This window comes from Ascaphus truei, chromosome 2 (assembly GCF_040206685.1).
Source record: "Ascaphus truei isolate aAscTru1 chromosome 2, aAscTru1.hap1, whole genome shotgun sequence".
NCBI classification, from domain to species: domain Eukaryota; kingdom Metazoa; phylum Chordata; class Amphibia; order Anura; family Ascaphidae; genus Ascaphus; species Ascaphus truei.
The window spans coordinates 181,812,109-181,828,833 of NC_134484.1; the positions used below are offsets into that span (position 1 = coordinate 181,812,109).

The 16,725-nt window shown below is 43.2% G+C and overlaps 1 protein-coding gene across 1 annotated transcript in view; it reads right to left on the reverse strand.

Moving 5' to 3' along the window:
* Window positions 1–16,725, reverse strand: part of CAP2 (cyclase associated actin cytoskeleton regulatory protein 2) — a 144,011-nt gene that overhangs the window by 105,084 nt on the left and 22,202 nt on the right. The window contains exons 2-3 of the mRNA XM_075585642.1: window positions 13,909–14,041; window positions 1,578–1,678 (exon numbers count right to left, since the gene is read on the reverse strand). Coding sequence (XP_075441757.1) covers window positions 1,578–1,678; window positions 13,909–14,032 — 225 coding nt within the window. The 5' untranslated portion in view covers window positions 14,033–14,041. The remainder of the gene's footprint in view (window positions 1–1,577; window positions 1,679–13,908; window positions 14,042–16,725) is intronic.

A 16,725-nucleotide genomic window follows, 5' to 3' on the forward strand; every position in this document is an offset into this window, starting at 1 on the left:
GCTGCAAGGGCACTGGTGAAGACACATGTTTTTCTAATACTCACTGGCAAGAAAGGCGCTCAGGTTTCACTTGAGGTATAGCCCAGGGCACAAATATTAACACACAAATGAAGAAAAGTGCTGCAGAAAATAATGGACATATAGAGATTTTCAAGGTTTATTATCTAACGGGCCACTTGACGGTTAATAGTTTTGTGGAGGACGACCCACGTTACTTAAGCTTTTTCTTCAAAATATTCATAAACACAGAGAATATAAAGATATATAAAAATGGATCAGAGTCTGAAAAGGAGCATGACACAAACCAATGTACAGCAGGGATCTGCGTCAGATGATATCTGACGGAATTACATTTTGAGGAGCTTTGGAGACCCCCACCAAAGTCAACGAGGCCAATTGGTGGTCCAGGGACAACAGTTTGAGAATCCTTAGACTACAAACAAGCAGAACAATATTTGGAGAGGCCCAGGGCACACCTCAATTGTGCTAAAGGTGCAGTAGCAATGAAACCAGGTAAAAGCACTTCATCTACATTATTTTGACGTGCTATTGAGAATTCAAGCTATGTTTAAACATTTAGCCGGAAGCGTCACTGTGAAAAGCACAATAAATATTATGGCATATTAAATATATGCTGCTTTTGGTATGAAAGCTGGTTGTTGATTGAAGGATACGAGAACGTGAAAGTAAAGGCAATGTCAACAAAATCATTTTTGCCAGTTTAGGCTACCTTTATAGTGCTCGCGACGGCGACGCGACGGTCGCTGGAAGATCAAATAGAGATGACTTCCAGCGATCGCGACCAATCCGTCGCTCTGTCGCGCCACGCTTACTATAAGCGCACGCGACGGCGGCAATGCATTTGTTTTTTCGCGACGTTGCGTCGCTGTCGCCGGCGCTATAAGCGCAGTCTTATTGGAGCTGTATTTTTAAACGTTAAGGCAACAAGAACATTCACTGAGGTTTCCCCCCGTGGCCTCATACTACATGCTCTGACCTTCTTCCGCTTTAACAAAATGTAAGAAAATCATATACAAATATGGTAAGATTAGCAGGTTTTTAATAATAATAATAATAATAATAATAATAATAATCATCACAGCAAGGTTCAAGTGTAGTTGGTTTTTACAATGCTTCCGAGCTGAAATATTTCCGTCTCAATATGTGTATAGCTCATAAACAGGGTTGTGCAGAATGCTGGTATGTTATAGCTAAATCTCACTATGCTGGGGGTGAGAGCAGACCCTGCTTTCCATGTTGAGCATTTATACCCACTCCCAATCCTCTTCCTTGTGAAGTTGTATGTTCCCCCTCTCCCCTCCTTCTCTGGCACTTCCCCTGGAGAGGGCCCTCATTTTAAACTTCCTAGTTATCCTCTGGGATATGACGCCAAACATCCCTTCCCTACGTAGGCGCATTTGTCTATCGGCTGCCAAACACCATGATTATTTTTTGTAAGGCACCAACATATTGCGCAATATAATGATAGATGAGGCTCAAGCAGCAGAATCACTGGCCCCGAGGCAGGGAGCTCGGCTATGATCACAGGTAGAAGAAGCCTGCCGTGAGTTACTCACATGTGTCTCCACGTCGCCACCTATGATCTTGCTGTTCTTGAGATATTCTTCCACGGTCCCTCTCAGCATTGTATCATAAGCTTCCACACATGGTGCGACACCTGCGGAGCACACGAGAACTGCGTGATTGTGATGTTTTACACACAGTACAAATACCAGCACACCACAGTGGGCCTTCACTAAAAAATGTTCTATAATCCCTGCTTGAAATGTGATGGTGGGATTGAGGACTATTGCTATTTGGATTACAAACCTTATAGAAACATAAATACTCACAAGCGTGCTAACACATCACAAGACATCTCTTAATAAGCATTCCTTCATATGTGTAAAGTGTGTGACAATGTACAGTATAATTCTACATTCTTACCTAAGGCTGCGCTTATAGTGCCGGCGACGTCGCGGCACAACATATACATTGTCCGCCGTCGCGCGCGCTTATAGTAGCGACGGATTGGTCGCGATCGCTGGAAGTCATCTCTATTTGATTTTCCAGAGACCGTCACGTCGCCGGCACTATAAGCGCAGCCTAAACTGGCAATCGTTTGGTGCTCCTGTTACAAATCGGACAAAATCCTGATTGCGTGACTAACATAATGGCTGCTTTAGTCAGTGTAACTCAGCAACTACAATGTATCCTTATATTACCACGGTAACATTATCTATTGTTACAGTTCAAACTGCTGGGAACATTGGCAACAAATGATCACAAACAGGAAAATGTTTCAAAGATCTTGCACTGCTTGGGAGGTGGGCTAAAACCTAATATAGAAATCAATGGATGCGCAGTATATTAAAATGGCATGGCATTAAGACTTGAATTTAAAAAAAAACAGTCACTATTATCTAATACTACAGAACCGATTTATTTAAAAAAAAATAAGATTTCACATGTTTTGCAGCTTCAGATGCCACAGCGTGTTTACACAGCAAGCAATTAGATATTTGACAGAGGCATGAAAATGAACACATTTGGTGTATCAGTGATCACCTTCCACAATGGCACACACACACACACACACACACACACACACACACACACACACACACACACACACACACACACACACACACACACACACACACACACACACACACACACACACACACACACACACACACACACACACCAGTAGGAGTGAACTGCTTGATATGTGTTTTAGAATGAACGCTTTCAGCAAATGGCTCAACCATTAAGGCAACAATCAAAAGTGATAAATGACACACTTGACAGGTACCATTAAATATTGTAAGACTACTACCATATTCACTTTAATTCTTGCTGTAGGGTAACTACAGTATATAACGCTTTAATATACTGAAGAAACCTATGACCAAAACCTACACGCTGGAGAAAGACTGAACATATAATCCCAATTTATTGTGCCAAATGCCCTTTCTGCACTGACCGTAGAATCATAGAGATTAGGGGTGTGAATATGATCAATGTTTATTATTTGTCTTGTATTGTCTTTTGCTTCTCCCTTCGGAAAAAAGGCAACTTGATCCAAATTTGGCGTATGCTTATCTAATTTATCTGCTAGCATTTTAGCCACAATTTTGACCTCTACATTTAGTGATATTGTCCTACGACTTGTACCGCTTAACATGTCTTTTCCTGGCTCTGGTAATACAGTAGTGTTTACCTTTAAAAATATTTGGAGAGAAGTCCAGAAAGCTTAATACAATTGAATAACATCTGTAAATAAGCTAAAAGTATTGTGATATATTCTTTATAATAACTGAGTAAAGCCACCTGGGTCGGGGCTTTTTCTCTGCAATAAGCTTTTTATCGCTCGTTTTCTATTTATCTTTGGCTATTAGGATGCTCAAGACACTGTATAGTTTATTAACATTTAGGGGTCTATTCTGGTGACTCTGAAATTGACATTGCCAAACTGTGCGGAATGACATGTTCAGAAGTAAAAAGAAATGTATTCTCAATTGCAAATTGCATGGTTTAACAGCCAAAACGCTCAGATTGTACTTGCTTTTGAAGAGGAATGCCTTGAGGTGGATCCATCCAGAGTCTGACATATGGCTGAGATATATGGGTTTTACTCTCTCTCAGCGAAGGCTAAACTTCAGTCCCTGGATGGAACTCGCAATACCAATCTCGCCACCCATGATGCGGCGTGATTTTTGTGGTTGCGTTTTTACAAGTGGTTTTGAAAACAACCCATGAAGAATTCCAGTTGTCATCAAAAAATGGTTTTTGGAGAAACCAGTCGGATTGCCAGAGCTGGAGGGAACCGGGTCTAAAAAAGCCTTTTCCGTATGGATTGGACATGAGAGAAGTAGAATGGGATGTTTGACCACGGTGTTTCACCGTGACTAAACCACCACCGGGGATCTACTGCCACGACACCTTGCTGCATCACATTTCGCCGAGCTTCTGCATGTCCGAAGTGTACCGTGCACTCCAAATGTCCTGTGCACCATCTTTAAATGTCCCGCCACTCCAATTCGCCATCTTTAAATGTCCCGGGCGCCCGTCGGAGCAGCGGTGGAATATTGAAAGATGGTGTGTCGGAGCTGCGGGACATTTAAAGATAGTGTGTGGGGCATTTTGGGCGCATCGGGTGAGCGCAGGCAGCGAAATCTGAAGTGGCGAGGTGTCGAGGAGCCAGCAGCTGTTTGGCGGCGGCCAAACGTCCTAGACCAAGCGAGAAGGGGTTACAGAATAACAAATCATGCCAATCCGATCGGAAAGGACTCTTTAGACACTAATGTACACAACTTGCAGTTACGAGAATAGGCCACTTTGTTTTTTCCAGAACTTAACACACTAGCCTCAATCTTATTTTTCTCCCCCAGCGATGCTACTAAGATGAAGTCTAAAGAATGCAACAAATGAAAGTTCATCTCAAAATATACATAAAGTCCCAGACAATGTTATTGAACCCAAGTAAGTTGTCCCACGGAGTCAATGATGATCACTGATATCATAAAGTCATTGTATAGCCTATTAGGCATTAAGAAAACCAAGCTGAATGCAGGCTCACTAACCTAAACATCTAGGAACACTTGGTGTGAGTCTGCAGTTGTAAGAGCAATGTGCTATAGATCCGTGATGGTGTGAGTGTAAAATGCTGAATAAATTACTCACTCCGTTCTGTGGGTTATCGGGAGCTGTTGGCGTGCTCCTGCCGAGGAGAGATCAATGAAGAGGTTTGGATGTGAGGCGGTGCAGCTGCCGTAGGGAAAAAGATGGGAAACCGGACTGCCGTCTGCTTAAGTACAACAAAAGATTTATTGGCACATAAACACAGCAAGGGGTGATCCTCTAACGCGCTTCACGCAGGTGCCTGCGCTTTATCAAAGAGTGAATAAAGCGCAGGCATCTGCGTGAAACGTGTAAGAGGATCACCCCTTGCTTTGCTTATGTGTTTTCGTCAGCAGACGGCAGTCCGGTTTCACATCTTTTTCCCTACGGCAGCTGCAGCGCCTCACAACCGAACCTCTTCATCAATCTTATTTTTAGCCTGATATTTCCATTGATGGAAGGTTGTATAATTTAGAATAAAATAAAATAAATTCCTCCTGAATTTTCTTGGAACTATAAGTAAGACCACCAAGTCATATCACTTTTTCTTAAACAGTTAACTTGAAATGGACTTTGTTTATTTTTAAGACTGGCCAACATTTTATCAGTTTTAACGACAGCTAGCTGTTTAATCTCACCATTACCACACTCTAATGAACTTCCCATAAAGTATCCACTGAGATTCTACTTGTATTGTCTGAAAGATTTTTTATGGATCTTTCAACTTTGCTCCTAGTATTTCAATCTTTTAATAAGGATTTCTTTAGTCTTTAAGTTGTTCTTTATTATTTTTTGTTAAAAAATTAACCTGGTTCTGTGTTCTGATTTTCCCTTGGAAGTATCTACAGTAAAGTAGGATTAAGAGATAATGAAAAAGAGAACCTTCCTTAAAAGCATTACGTTGCAAAAGTAAATGATTGAAGTAAGAAAATTCATCAGTATTAGATATTAGCAAATGTTGTCATTCAGCCATTGTGAGTGCACTTAATAAAGTGTAACACCCCTATGACCACGCATAAGTTTATTGATGGGCATGCCCTTCGGCCAATGGCTGTGAATCAAGGAAAGGACAGAGAACATAGGCTACGAAGAAGAATGACATCACGGAAGGAGGAGCGATGAGAGATATAAGTAGAGGAGCATGTGAGCAGGAGAAGACCTATGAAGAGAGTACCTGTATCGAGGAGCCTGGTGAGTGATACAGCGCATAGCTGAGCTTGGCTAGTCTGAAAGAACAGCACGTACCAGGGATAGCAGATACAATCCAGGAGGGTACATCACCTGATGAAAGGGAACCCATGGAATGCGTGGAAACGCATCAGTATCTTTTTCAACATACATGGCCATTGCCATTCTTTGCTAAGTACCAGGCCGGCAACTATTAACACACGTTCACTTCTATATGAGCTCCAGCGCTGTACTGGCACCAACAGTGGCTCATTAGTTAGTACACGGGCCACTGGGACTTTGTAAGAGACACTATGGGACAGTTGCGCAGCAGAGTGCCTTAATATCCTTTCCGTGATATTGCCAAAAGTAGTGTTCATCATCCTCTGATTCTGAGGGCCACGGTATGCGATTTCTGTTGTCTCTACTTACAAAGAACTGTTTATAGGATACGTGTTCTGCTGCGTTGTCTGACCACACCATGGTTATTCGCCGGCTGAATATCATCACAGGCAATGGAGAGGTGGACTCAGGCCCCCGTCCTAGTGTATATACATATGAATACATCTAGAGAACTAAGAGGGGTTACAAAAGCTATATCTACCTTCAATGTTACATTTTTCAGCAGTCACATGCAACTGAAATTCTTTTGCTAAATACCAAACCTACACCATTCTATTTTATTTTTGAAGCACTGAAATGACAGTAACTTTGTTTCTTAAAGTGGGTTTCCTGAATAAAGACTACGACCTGTACCGCTTAACATGTCTTTTCCCGGCTATGGTAATACAGTAGTACTGTATGGACCTTTAAAAATGTTTGGAAGGCGTAGCCAAGACTCTGAACTGAGCAGTCACATGCCAGTTCAGCTCCGCAATATAGGGTGATATCACAGCCCTAAGACGCCTAGCTAGAAGTCCCTTTCAGGCATAGATTGAGCACTTATTAGCTTGTGGATTGTGCCTGGTGCTCCCCTGTGACCAGACCGCTGCTCTGAAGCTAAAACACATGAGCCTTGAAGGGCCGCTTCAATCACTCTACTCTTTCCTAGATCTGTCTCAGCATCTCCCCTCATTAAATCCCTCTCCTGGCTTCCGATTAAATCCCGCATCTCACACTCCATTCTTCTACTCACTTTTAAAGCTTTACACTCTTCTGCCCCTCCTTACATCTCAGCCCTAATTTCTCGCTATGCACCATCCCGACTCTTGCGTTCTGCTCAAGGATGTCTTCTTTCTACCCCCTTTGTATCTAAAGCCCTCTCCCGCCTTAAACCTTTTTCACTGATTCCCCCACCTCTGGAATGCGGTTCCCCTCAGTAGCCGACTAGCACCCTCTCTCCACCTTTAAGACCCACTTTAAGACACACTTGCTTAAAGAAGCATATGAATAGCACTGTGGATATTCTGAACACATGATACATAAACCTTGGCCCCCTGCAGATGCACTTACCAGAACTCCCTCCTACTGTCTCTGTATGTTCTCCCTACCTAACAATTAGACTGTAAGCTCCTCGGGGCAGGGACTCCTCTTCCTTAATGTTACGTTTATGTCTGAAGCACTTATTCCCATGATCTGTTATTTATATTATCTGTTATTTATGTGATTACCACATGTATTACTACTGTGAAGCGCTATGTACATTAATGGCGCTATATAAATAAAGACATACAATACATTACAATGAGGAGCTCAAGATGGGCGCCGGGCATGCATGGCCCTACTGATCCAAGAGCCGCCGATTGATCTGGGACCTGAGGTGAGAACCAGGTAGGGACAAGCGCCCCTGGGTCTGCTGCAGGAATTGGACGGGCTCCGGTGCCGCTAACGGCGTGTTTTGTGCGTGGACGAGAGGCAGGGGACTGCAGGCCAGGGCTGTGGTCGGCGACACGAGGATAGCGGCATATCATCATCATATCACCAGCGGCGGCGGGAGGGTGACAAAGCGCTGAGAAGGAGCTCCACAGCGGTGCCCCCGGAGAGCGCAGACCTGTCTCTCTCCCCCCTACACGCGGCGATCTTGGAGCCTCCAACTGACGGCCAAGACCTGGCGGAGACCACACACTGGGGTGTAATCTCCCAGCCGCCTGTAATGGAGGACGCCTTGGGACCACTCGGAATGCCCCCTCTACCCTGGATTGCCAAAGGCTTCTAAAAAGCAGCAGAGAAACACAGTAAGTGTCAGCCACTGACTTTAACGGTGAACACCCAGATAGCCATATCTTTCACACACAAACCCAAATAAAGCCTTTAAGTAAAAGCCTGCAGCCTAATATCCATCTTCCACAGGGTAACATCCATCCCCTCTGTTTCTGTGTGTAAAAGAATAAAAGAGGGTGGAAAAGACAGAGACAGACAAATCCACAAACACACAGGTTTCAATACTGTGATCCCTCTCAGGGGAACATGTACCTCCCTACAAAAGATCTATGTGCACAGAAAAGCCTAAATGGAGCTGGCTAAGATGGCGTCCTGAGACCTATGTTCTGCAATATCCTGGGCTTCATTCTAAGCTTATGAAAGCAAATCGGCTCTGACTAACCTTCTAAAACCAAACCACTTCACACGCAAGTCCCATTTACCATGGCTTCGAAAGTGGTTAGAACCATCAAAAAGAAAAAAAAACAGAGTGAGTTTACTGAAAACTTTATAAAAACATGATCAGACAGCACCGCAACAGACGGAGTTGGGAGAGGATTCCTCCGTGGAACGCTCAGACTCTGAATCATGGGTGGAGATCGAAAATCTCTCGACTTAACTTCTTTAATAAAATTTAATCCCTAATGCAAACAGCAGAGAAGGATCTTAAAGAGGAGATATCCTCCCTTGGGGAACACACTAGCTCCTTGGAATCCAAGGTCGACACTACAATCACCCGGCAATCCTTTATGGACGCCGAGCTCAGGGAAGTGAAGTCCCAACTCGTAGACATCAAAGACAGACAGGAGGATGCGGAGAATAGAGACTGCCGTAATAATCTCCGGATCCGGGGGATCCCAAAATCTGAAACAGAGATCGAGGGGTTCATGGGCAAATGGCTAACATCAGCCCTCCCAGATTATACAGAGGAGTCTCTTACCCTGGGCAGATGCCACAGAGCCATAAGAATGAGACTGACCAAGGGATGAGGTGTTGAGATTTCACTACTTTAAAACAAAGGAAGCCTTCAACACGGTGATGAGAGGCTCCATAGACCTCAAGATCCATAGACCTGGCGCCTTCCACACTTGCCAAAAGAAGAAATCTCAGAGAGGTGACGGCGAAATTAAGAGACCGCAATATCAAATATAGATGGACATTTCCCTTTGGACTCATGGTAGTTAAAAATGGGAGAACTCAGATACTAGGAACCCGGACGACGGCAAAGCCTTCCTCAACCACCTGGGCCTGGGTCCCCTTCCCTCCAGACCTGCTTCAGGAGAAGGAGGCCCACCAACCCTGGATCCATCCTGGGTAACGGTTGCCTCAAGAAGATCTTCCCGCCCGGACTCTCCAGCGAAACAGCCACCTCACATTGGGATCAAACCTTAAGCAGAGTAGCAGGTCCACATTCCAGTAAAGGGTTTATCCCCTCCACCAGGTAGCATTCTGAGAATTTTTGACTCATGACCCCCATTACCCTTGAACTCTAAATTGACCTTCATCATGGGCAAACACAATGCCCAGGTCCGTGAGGGGGGTCCTTCCCCTTAAACTGGGAGCACTCCGAGACTTTTTAGAGAGGTCCGGCCTAAACAGCCACCAGCCAAGGGAACCAAACCCTGAGCTAAGCTGCGGATCCAACTCAGGGATGTTCATATTTAATGAAAGTGTTTTGTCCTGGATACATAAAAAAGTGGAGCTGTGATCTACATTGATTTTTTATTTATTTTTGGATTTTTAAATACGTGGAAATGGTGTCAGACTTATTCGGCACATTTTTACACACCAGACAACACTCAGAGACCTTTGATTCATGAACCTCATTACCCGTGAATCAGGGTCTACGTGAGGTCTCCTGGGCAGATCGGACTTTGCTAAGAGCGGAGTAAGGCAGAGCTCCCAAAGCTGGGGGCTGGGGAGTCTCCTGATCGGGAGAATCCTGAAGGTATAGCATAAAAAGATCATTCGTAAAAGGACAATATGCCGAAGTGTCAAATTATGTTTTCTGGTTTTAGTTAATTTGAGGTTGCACCCAAAGGTTTGGTTTGGTGAGAGTAAACGCAAAAGTATTATATGTTGATATATTATGTTATGTTTTCGGGCTCAAGTTAATATAAGGTTACTAATGGCTTACTAGCGAAGTTTAAGCCCACGATATGAATACAGTTTAGTCTCATCCTTACAATAAGCCCAGGGCCCAAAGTAGCTCAGAGGATGGAGCTTGGGTAGTCAGCCCAGTTGATTCTTGGCCACTACCCCCAACCATGTCTGTGTCCTTGAAAACACAGTTGCCCTTGTTTGTTTGTTTTTTTGTTCTCCCACACCCCAGATTTTATTCCCAAGAGCAGGTGAGTATCAGGACTGTCCCCCATGCTCACCCCTCCCCCCGCTATCCTTTTCTCTTTTATGTATCCACCCCCCTCCCCCAACACCCACCCTCCAATGTTTTACTTCTGTATATCTATGCTTGGAAAATCAATTAAAAAATGAAGTTGGAAAAAAAATGTTTGGAGAGAAGTCCAGAAAGATTAATACAATTGAATAACATCTGTAAATAAGCTAAAAGTATTGTAATATATTTATAATAACTGAGTAAAGCCATCTGGGCCTTGGCTTTTTCTCTGTAATAAACGTAACAATTTTTTTTCTATTTATCTTTGGCTAATAGGAAGCTCAAGAGACTGCTGCGATTCTTATTTTACTAAAGGTGTTTAAACCTTTACATATGGAACTCAATCTGAATGTCATATTGCTGCAGCGACTAAGCAACGACACATGGGGACTCGGAGTATAGGCTTTTTATTTAGCCTTAAAACGTGGAACACAAAAAGAGATTACATTCGGCGTATGTGCAAAATAACCTAAAGCAGATTACTTTCGGCAGGGTTTAGAATATTCCATTAAAACAGTATATAACATGGCTGAGCCATTGGCCAACAAGGCTTAGTTTTTAAGCAAGAAAAGGGGTCTGTGATTCGTGTAACAGCACGGTCCTGCAGGGTTCCAGGGTAAGACACAGACTGTAGTACGTTCCAGGCCTTTAAACCTTGCAAATGATGCAGCCGAGAGCTGGCTAATTAATTTAGGCTAAGGCCCCGCCGCCTCAGACAGCGCGCCCGCACTGCAAACAGGCGGCGCGTGAAAGTCACTGCACCGCGATCTGCGGTCTTCAGCTGACTTTCTTTGGCGCGGGGGGGCGTGGCTGAAGCGGGTCGGGGGGCGTGGCCATGACGTGGGGTTGGGGGGAGGAACGCGTGTTCGCAAACCCTCGCACCCCTCTCCTTCAACCGAGGAGGAACCGGGGGCAGGAGGGGGATGGGGCGCCATGCGGGAGTCCTGCATGCCCACAAGCTGGCCCCTTCACAGCTCCCCCGGGGGATCGGGGGCTGGGGGACACCTCCCCGCGCCACCCACTGAACCACCAATGCAGCCTCTCCCCGTGAGTGCCAGTCTCTTCCCAGCTTGAACACCCCCCCCCCCCCTTCACCCGCACGCTCAATCCGTCCAGAGCGGGCAAGTATGGGGCCAGCCACGCTCCCGTCGCCCGCCAACCCCGCTCCCCACTCCCCTGCGTAACCTCCCACCCGGGCAGCAGCCACAAGGTTCGGAGGCAGAGGGGGGAAGCCCAAACAACCGACTGACCCCGCTCCCACTTCCCTGCCCGAGCGGGCAGCAGCCGCGGGGATCGGGGGAGGGGAGGGACCTGGGCAGCAAAAAGGGAAAATAAATGAGAGAGGTGGAGAGGGGCTGTAAGAAACACACACAACACACAATATATATATATATATATATATATATATATATATATATATATATACACATCCATACACACACTTCCCCGCCCCCCACGAAGCTCTGACAGCTCCAGACCCGGCGCTGATTGGCTCACAGCCACACCACGTGATGCGTCACCGCTCGGGATCTCAATTCTCTTGCATCCCCTGGTGGCTGACGCGTCACAGCGCGTAGTGAGCCGTGCAGCGAGGGGGGATTGGGACCTGCTCGGGAGGATACCATGTGATGGTGAGTAACGCGCACGCGGCAGCGCGCGCCGCCGGACGCAGTAGGACCAAAGCCTTAGGCTGAGATTTGTATAGTTCCTGCTCTCCTGGTATGCACTGTCACGATTAGGGTGTTGTATGTTCTAATGACATAGTGGAATTAATGTTCCACTAGTCACGTTACCTGATAGTCATGTTAACTGGGATCAGGACCACCGGTGGGGGGAGAGCCAGGACAACTGTTGACCAAATGACCATCGGCGTTCGGCCACACGGACCCTCCCCTGCAGCTGATCCGCCGCTGGAATCCCCGCCACAGGACGTATCTAAGGTAAGTTTCACTACTGGGCAGGAGGTTAATTTAAAGGACTTTAGCACTTAGGATAGGGGGTTAATTGAAGTGGTTTTAGCTGTTAGGGCAGGGAGTTAATTTAAGGGATTTTAGCCGCTAGGGTAAGGGTTTTAGGGTAAGAGCTTAGGGTAGGGGGCTTTAGGGCAAGCCACTTACCTTAGCGGCAAAAACAGTGAGTTGTAGAGAAGTGCCGACGGTCATATGGTCATGGTGAAATGGCCAGAACCAAATGTCCTAAACCAGTCTCACAAGGCCCCAAACATTGGGGAGGGGGAAGGAGGGGGCAGTAGAAACTTTAGTCCTGTGCCCCGGGAAAGCTGTCTGCTAAAGGTAATCAAATGCTGTGTATTTTTTTTATTTTAAGATACTTCGATTGGCTCTTTAACAGCAACACTGCTTAGAGTTTATGGGATGGATATAATTTAGGCTCTATTTAGCTATTTCAATATTTCAAATAACAAGAGTAACAAAAATAGTACCATATTTGTATTTGTAACAGGAGTAACATTGGATTACCATTAGTGTATGTGCTTTAGTGAATAGTGCTTTAACATGCATCCACTTACTGCTTAAAATCTCATCCTTAGTGTAGTACGACACAATTGCATCTTAAGCCAACTGTACCTACTGCTTTCTATTTAATTTTTTTCATCAACTCAGGTTCGCACTAGCCTTAATTGTTCCAGTAATCTGTTTTGGAAAAGTAACCATTTTCAGCATGCGAGAGTAGCAGTTATATTTTGATGGCGCCCAATCGTACTGACTAGCTGTTATATGCCATCTATAATATATGTAATCTTCCTTCCCATCAGTTCTGTTCTTACTGCATAAAACTTACAAAATATACATTCCGAATCGTTTAGTGTTTGTTTAACATCATTTAGCATTAATGTACAGGGACTTGAACTGGTTTACCTCTTTCACTGTGAGGGGGGCTATGGGGGTTGGGGGTGGTGCAGCGCCCCCAAGTTTATACAATTTTACACTATAGTCTTGTATGCATGTTACTGATTTTCGTATGTACAGCACCCCCACCCAAAAAAATAGCTCCTGCCCTCCTGGGGGGAGCAGACATGCATTTGTTTCAGGCAGTGAATGACCAATATCTGCAGTCCTCTCCTGCACTGCAGGGGTTAACAACGTGGGTGTTCACTTAAAAATACAGTAGTTGAAAGGTGAAAAGCTTCAGACCTCTGATGAATAACGATGATACTGGTCAGTTAGAGTCACTTGCAGGCTGAGCTGACTTGCCACCTCCTACCAAAGGAGGAATATTAAAGAAATATGTAACATTTTAATTTTAGGAGATGAAAAGCTGGTGGGAGGTGAAGCTGCGAACAGCCCTGAGAACTGGAAGACCATTTGGAAGAAAGAAAAGGTTATTTCAATCCATGTAACTGCTAAACATAACATACTGTGTGCTGTAGCTGTGACATGATGATAATGATATTGATAGAATAAACCGATTATACTTGGGAAACGTCTTGAATATTCAAGCTTAGAATTTCTTTAGGGACCATCGCTTTTCACAACATTGGTTCTCTATATTAACATCATGCCATATTTCCCGCGCATCAATTAGCGCACAATAGTTAACCAAGTAAGAATGTACAGTAATCATACCTCCATTAATACCATTGACAACGTTACTCTCCATTAGGGTAGAGGAGTAAGAACTTGACAGGGCTGATTCAAGTCGAATCACGGCTTTTTCCAACCTATCCATTAACCCATGCATCTCTGCCATTTTCAACACCTGGTTATAAATAAATAAAATAATACATGTTAAACTTCAAAAATGTTACATTTCAACAAAAATGTATTTTTGTATACACTAGGGTTTGCCATCAACATTTTAACATAACATGTTACAGTATTAAGCTTTACACAAAAAGAACAAGCAGGCAAACATAGACACATGAATAAACATAATAAACACCCACCCCCCCATCCCCCACCCCCCGCACACCCCCACCCCCAAAAAAACTGTGAAAAATACACAAAACACTAGAAACTATTTTTCTCAAATATTCTATGAATCTGTACAATAAAAGCAAATACAGGTCGTTCTAAAACGGAAATACTACATTTAAATGATTATTGCCAATTTAGCTAGTGCCAATTCATTACATTTTTATATGGTCAGGCGTTCGCATATCTGGGGATAACGCTGATAAATAATCTCTGAAACGTATTGGGATAACAGTTTACAACCACTAATACAGAGTACAACCAGACTGCTGAAAAATGTTACGGCTGTCATTATCTGGGAACATTTCTGCAGGACAAATGGTTATAGCCCCTTAGATTCTGAACATCTCATACTTACAGCAGCAATCCCAGCTGTTCCTTATCTTTTATTTATTTAATATTTTATTATGTTTGAACCAGGGGGGCCCCTAGAGTTCTGTTGATCGCCTGGTTCCTTAACGCTTACAAATTATTTGTACCACCTACCTCAAAGTCTCCGCAATAGATTGATATGGCGCATGAACAGCTGAGGTCTCATAACATGCCTGTGCCTCCCATCATGTAAATAACTAGAGCTTTTAGAGAACATTCTGATGTTTTTATTGGCAGCTAAAAAAGGAGTGTAGAAAAATATCTTAATAAAGTTTGACCAACTATAAAAAAAAAAAAAGATATACAATTCCCTACTGCAGACCCAGTGCTACTGTAGTTTGAGGTACAAGAAAGCCCGGCCTATTGATTTCAATCAGATTTTTTTTCTTTCATACAATAATGTGAAAGACTGTATATTACCGCGCTCCCCCCTATAGAAATTTGCTGCTGGTAAAAAGATAGGCCTTACACATAGAAAAACAAAAGGAACGATTCCTGCGCTTCTACCAATTAGGCTAAAATAAAATTCTCATGAATAAGAGTTATTTTGTTGAACCCTTTGGCTAAAGCGCTTAAGCCTGCAGCCAACGTCAAGGCATAACCGAATTTTGCAGGTACCTACAGTGAATATGTGTCATTATTGTCCCATGGACTAGTGAAAAATTTGGCTTTTGACAATGTTTATAGTTCTACATTCTTACCTAAGCTGACAATTGTTTGGTGATCCTGTTAGAAATCTATCAAAATCCTGCTTGTGTGCCTAATGAAATGGACACCATTCAGTTTCAATCAATCCTTCAGTCAGTGTAACTCAGCAGCTACAATGTATTTAAATATCACTAATGTTACATTATCTATTGCTACAGTTTACAGCTCCAACTGCTGGGAGCATTGGCAACTAATGTTCACAAATAAGAAAGTGTTGCAAAGATGTTTGAGAGGTGGGCTAAAACCTGCTATAGAAATTAAAGAATGCTCAGTATATTAAAGCTAATTAAAAATGGCATTAAGAGTTGGGGAAAAAAATCACTATCTGATACTACAGAACTAATTTATTTATAAAAATGTTTTGCTGCTTGAAGCATTCTAGGGCCAAGATTAACATTTATATCTCCGTACTTCCACTACAAATACTGAAGAAGGTTGAGTTGAACAATATAAAGATGCAGGCCCACATCCTACAGTATTTGACTAAAGTATTTCATGCTATGGCATGAACCTGCCCCTCTGTCTTACAAGATTTGACCACTGTGAGCACTGTATTCAGATATAATTCCACAAAGTCCAAGGAAATGAAGGTCTGGTGGTTGTATGGTCTTTGGTGGTTACATAGCTATCATATTAGGTACTTTACTATCTACTGCACCAATTGCAGGTTCTTTGTAGGAATAAGTATACGTCATTTATTTGTAAATATTAACATTATCAGTCATATGCTACCTGTTTATGATATACAGGTTTTTAATTACTTCTAGTGCTGCACCTAGTGGTTATCCATTACCAACTGTGACCTATTAAGGTTCTAATTACTATTAATGTAATTTACTGCTAACTATTAGGATTTCCCCTCTGTTTCAGTTTTAGTTACTTATGTATGTAGCACTTTGGTCTGTCTTATATGTTTAGTCACCATAGTGATATATTCACGTATATATAATTTAGGTAGATTTAGTTATACACATCTATTGATGTTTTCTTGTAACCTTCTTTTATTTTTTCAACTATAAATAAAGTTTTATTTTACATTTTACATCATATCATACTTTACAATGAGTGCTATCAAAAGGGCGTGCTTTCCCCTAATTTCATAATCGTTCTCTATCCCCTTTTGCACCTTTATTACCAATTTATTAATTTGTTAATTGAGCTGAAGCGAAAGTTTCCTTCCCCTCCCCCCTTACCCCATATTTTCTATTATAGATGCTAAAAAGTTCAAGGGCTGAACAAAAGTGTCCTTATAAAGCAGTCCTCCTCCAAAGTCTGCTAATTAAAGCATGTGAAATGAGGCAGCGTAATGAAAACTCCTGGTATGTTAGCACTCCTCTGTATCCTTACAGCATGTCTGCAAGCTGTCATTTGTTCCTGCTTTGCATAAAT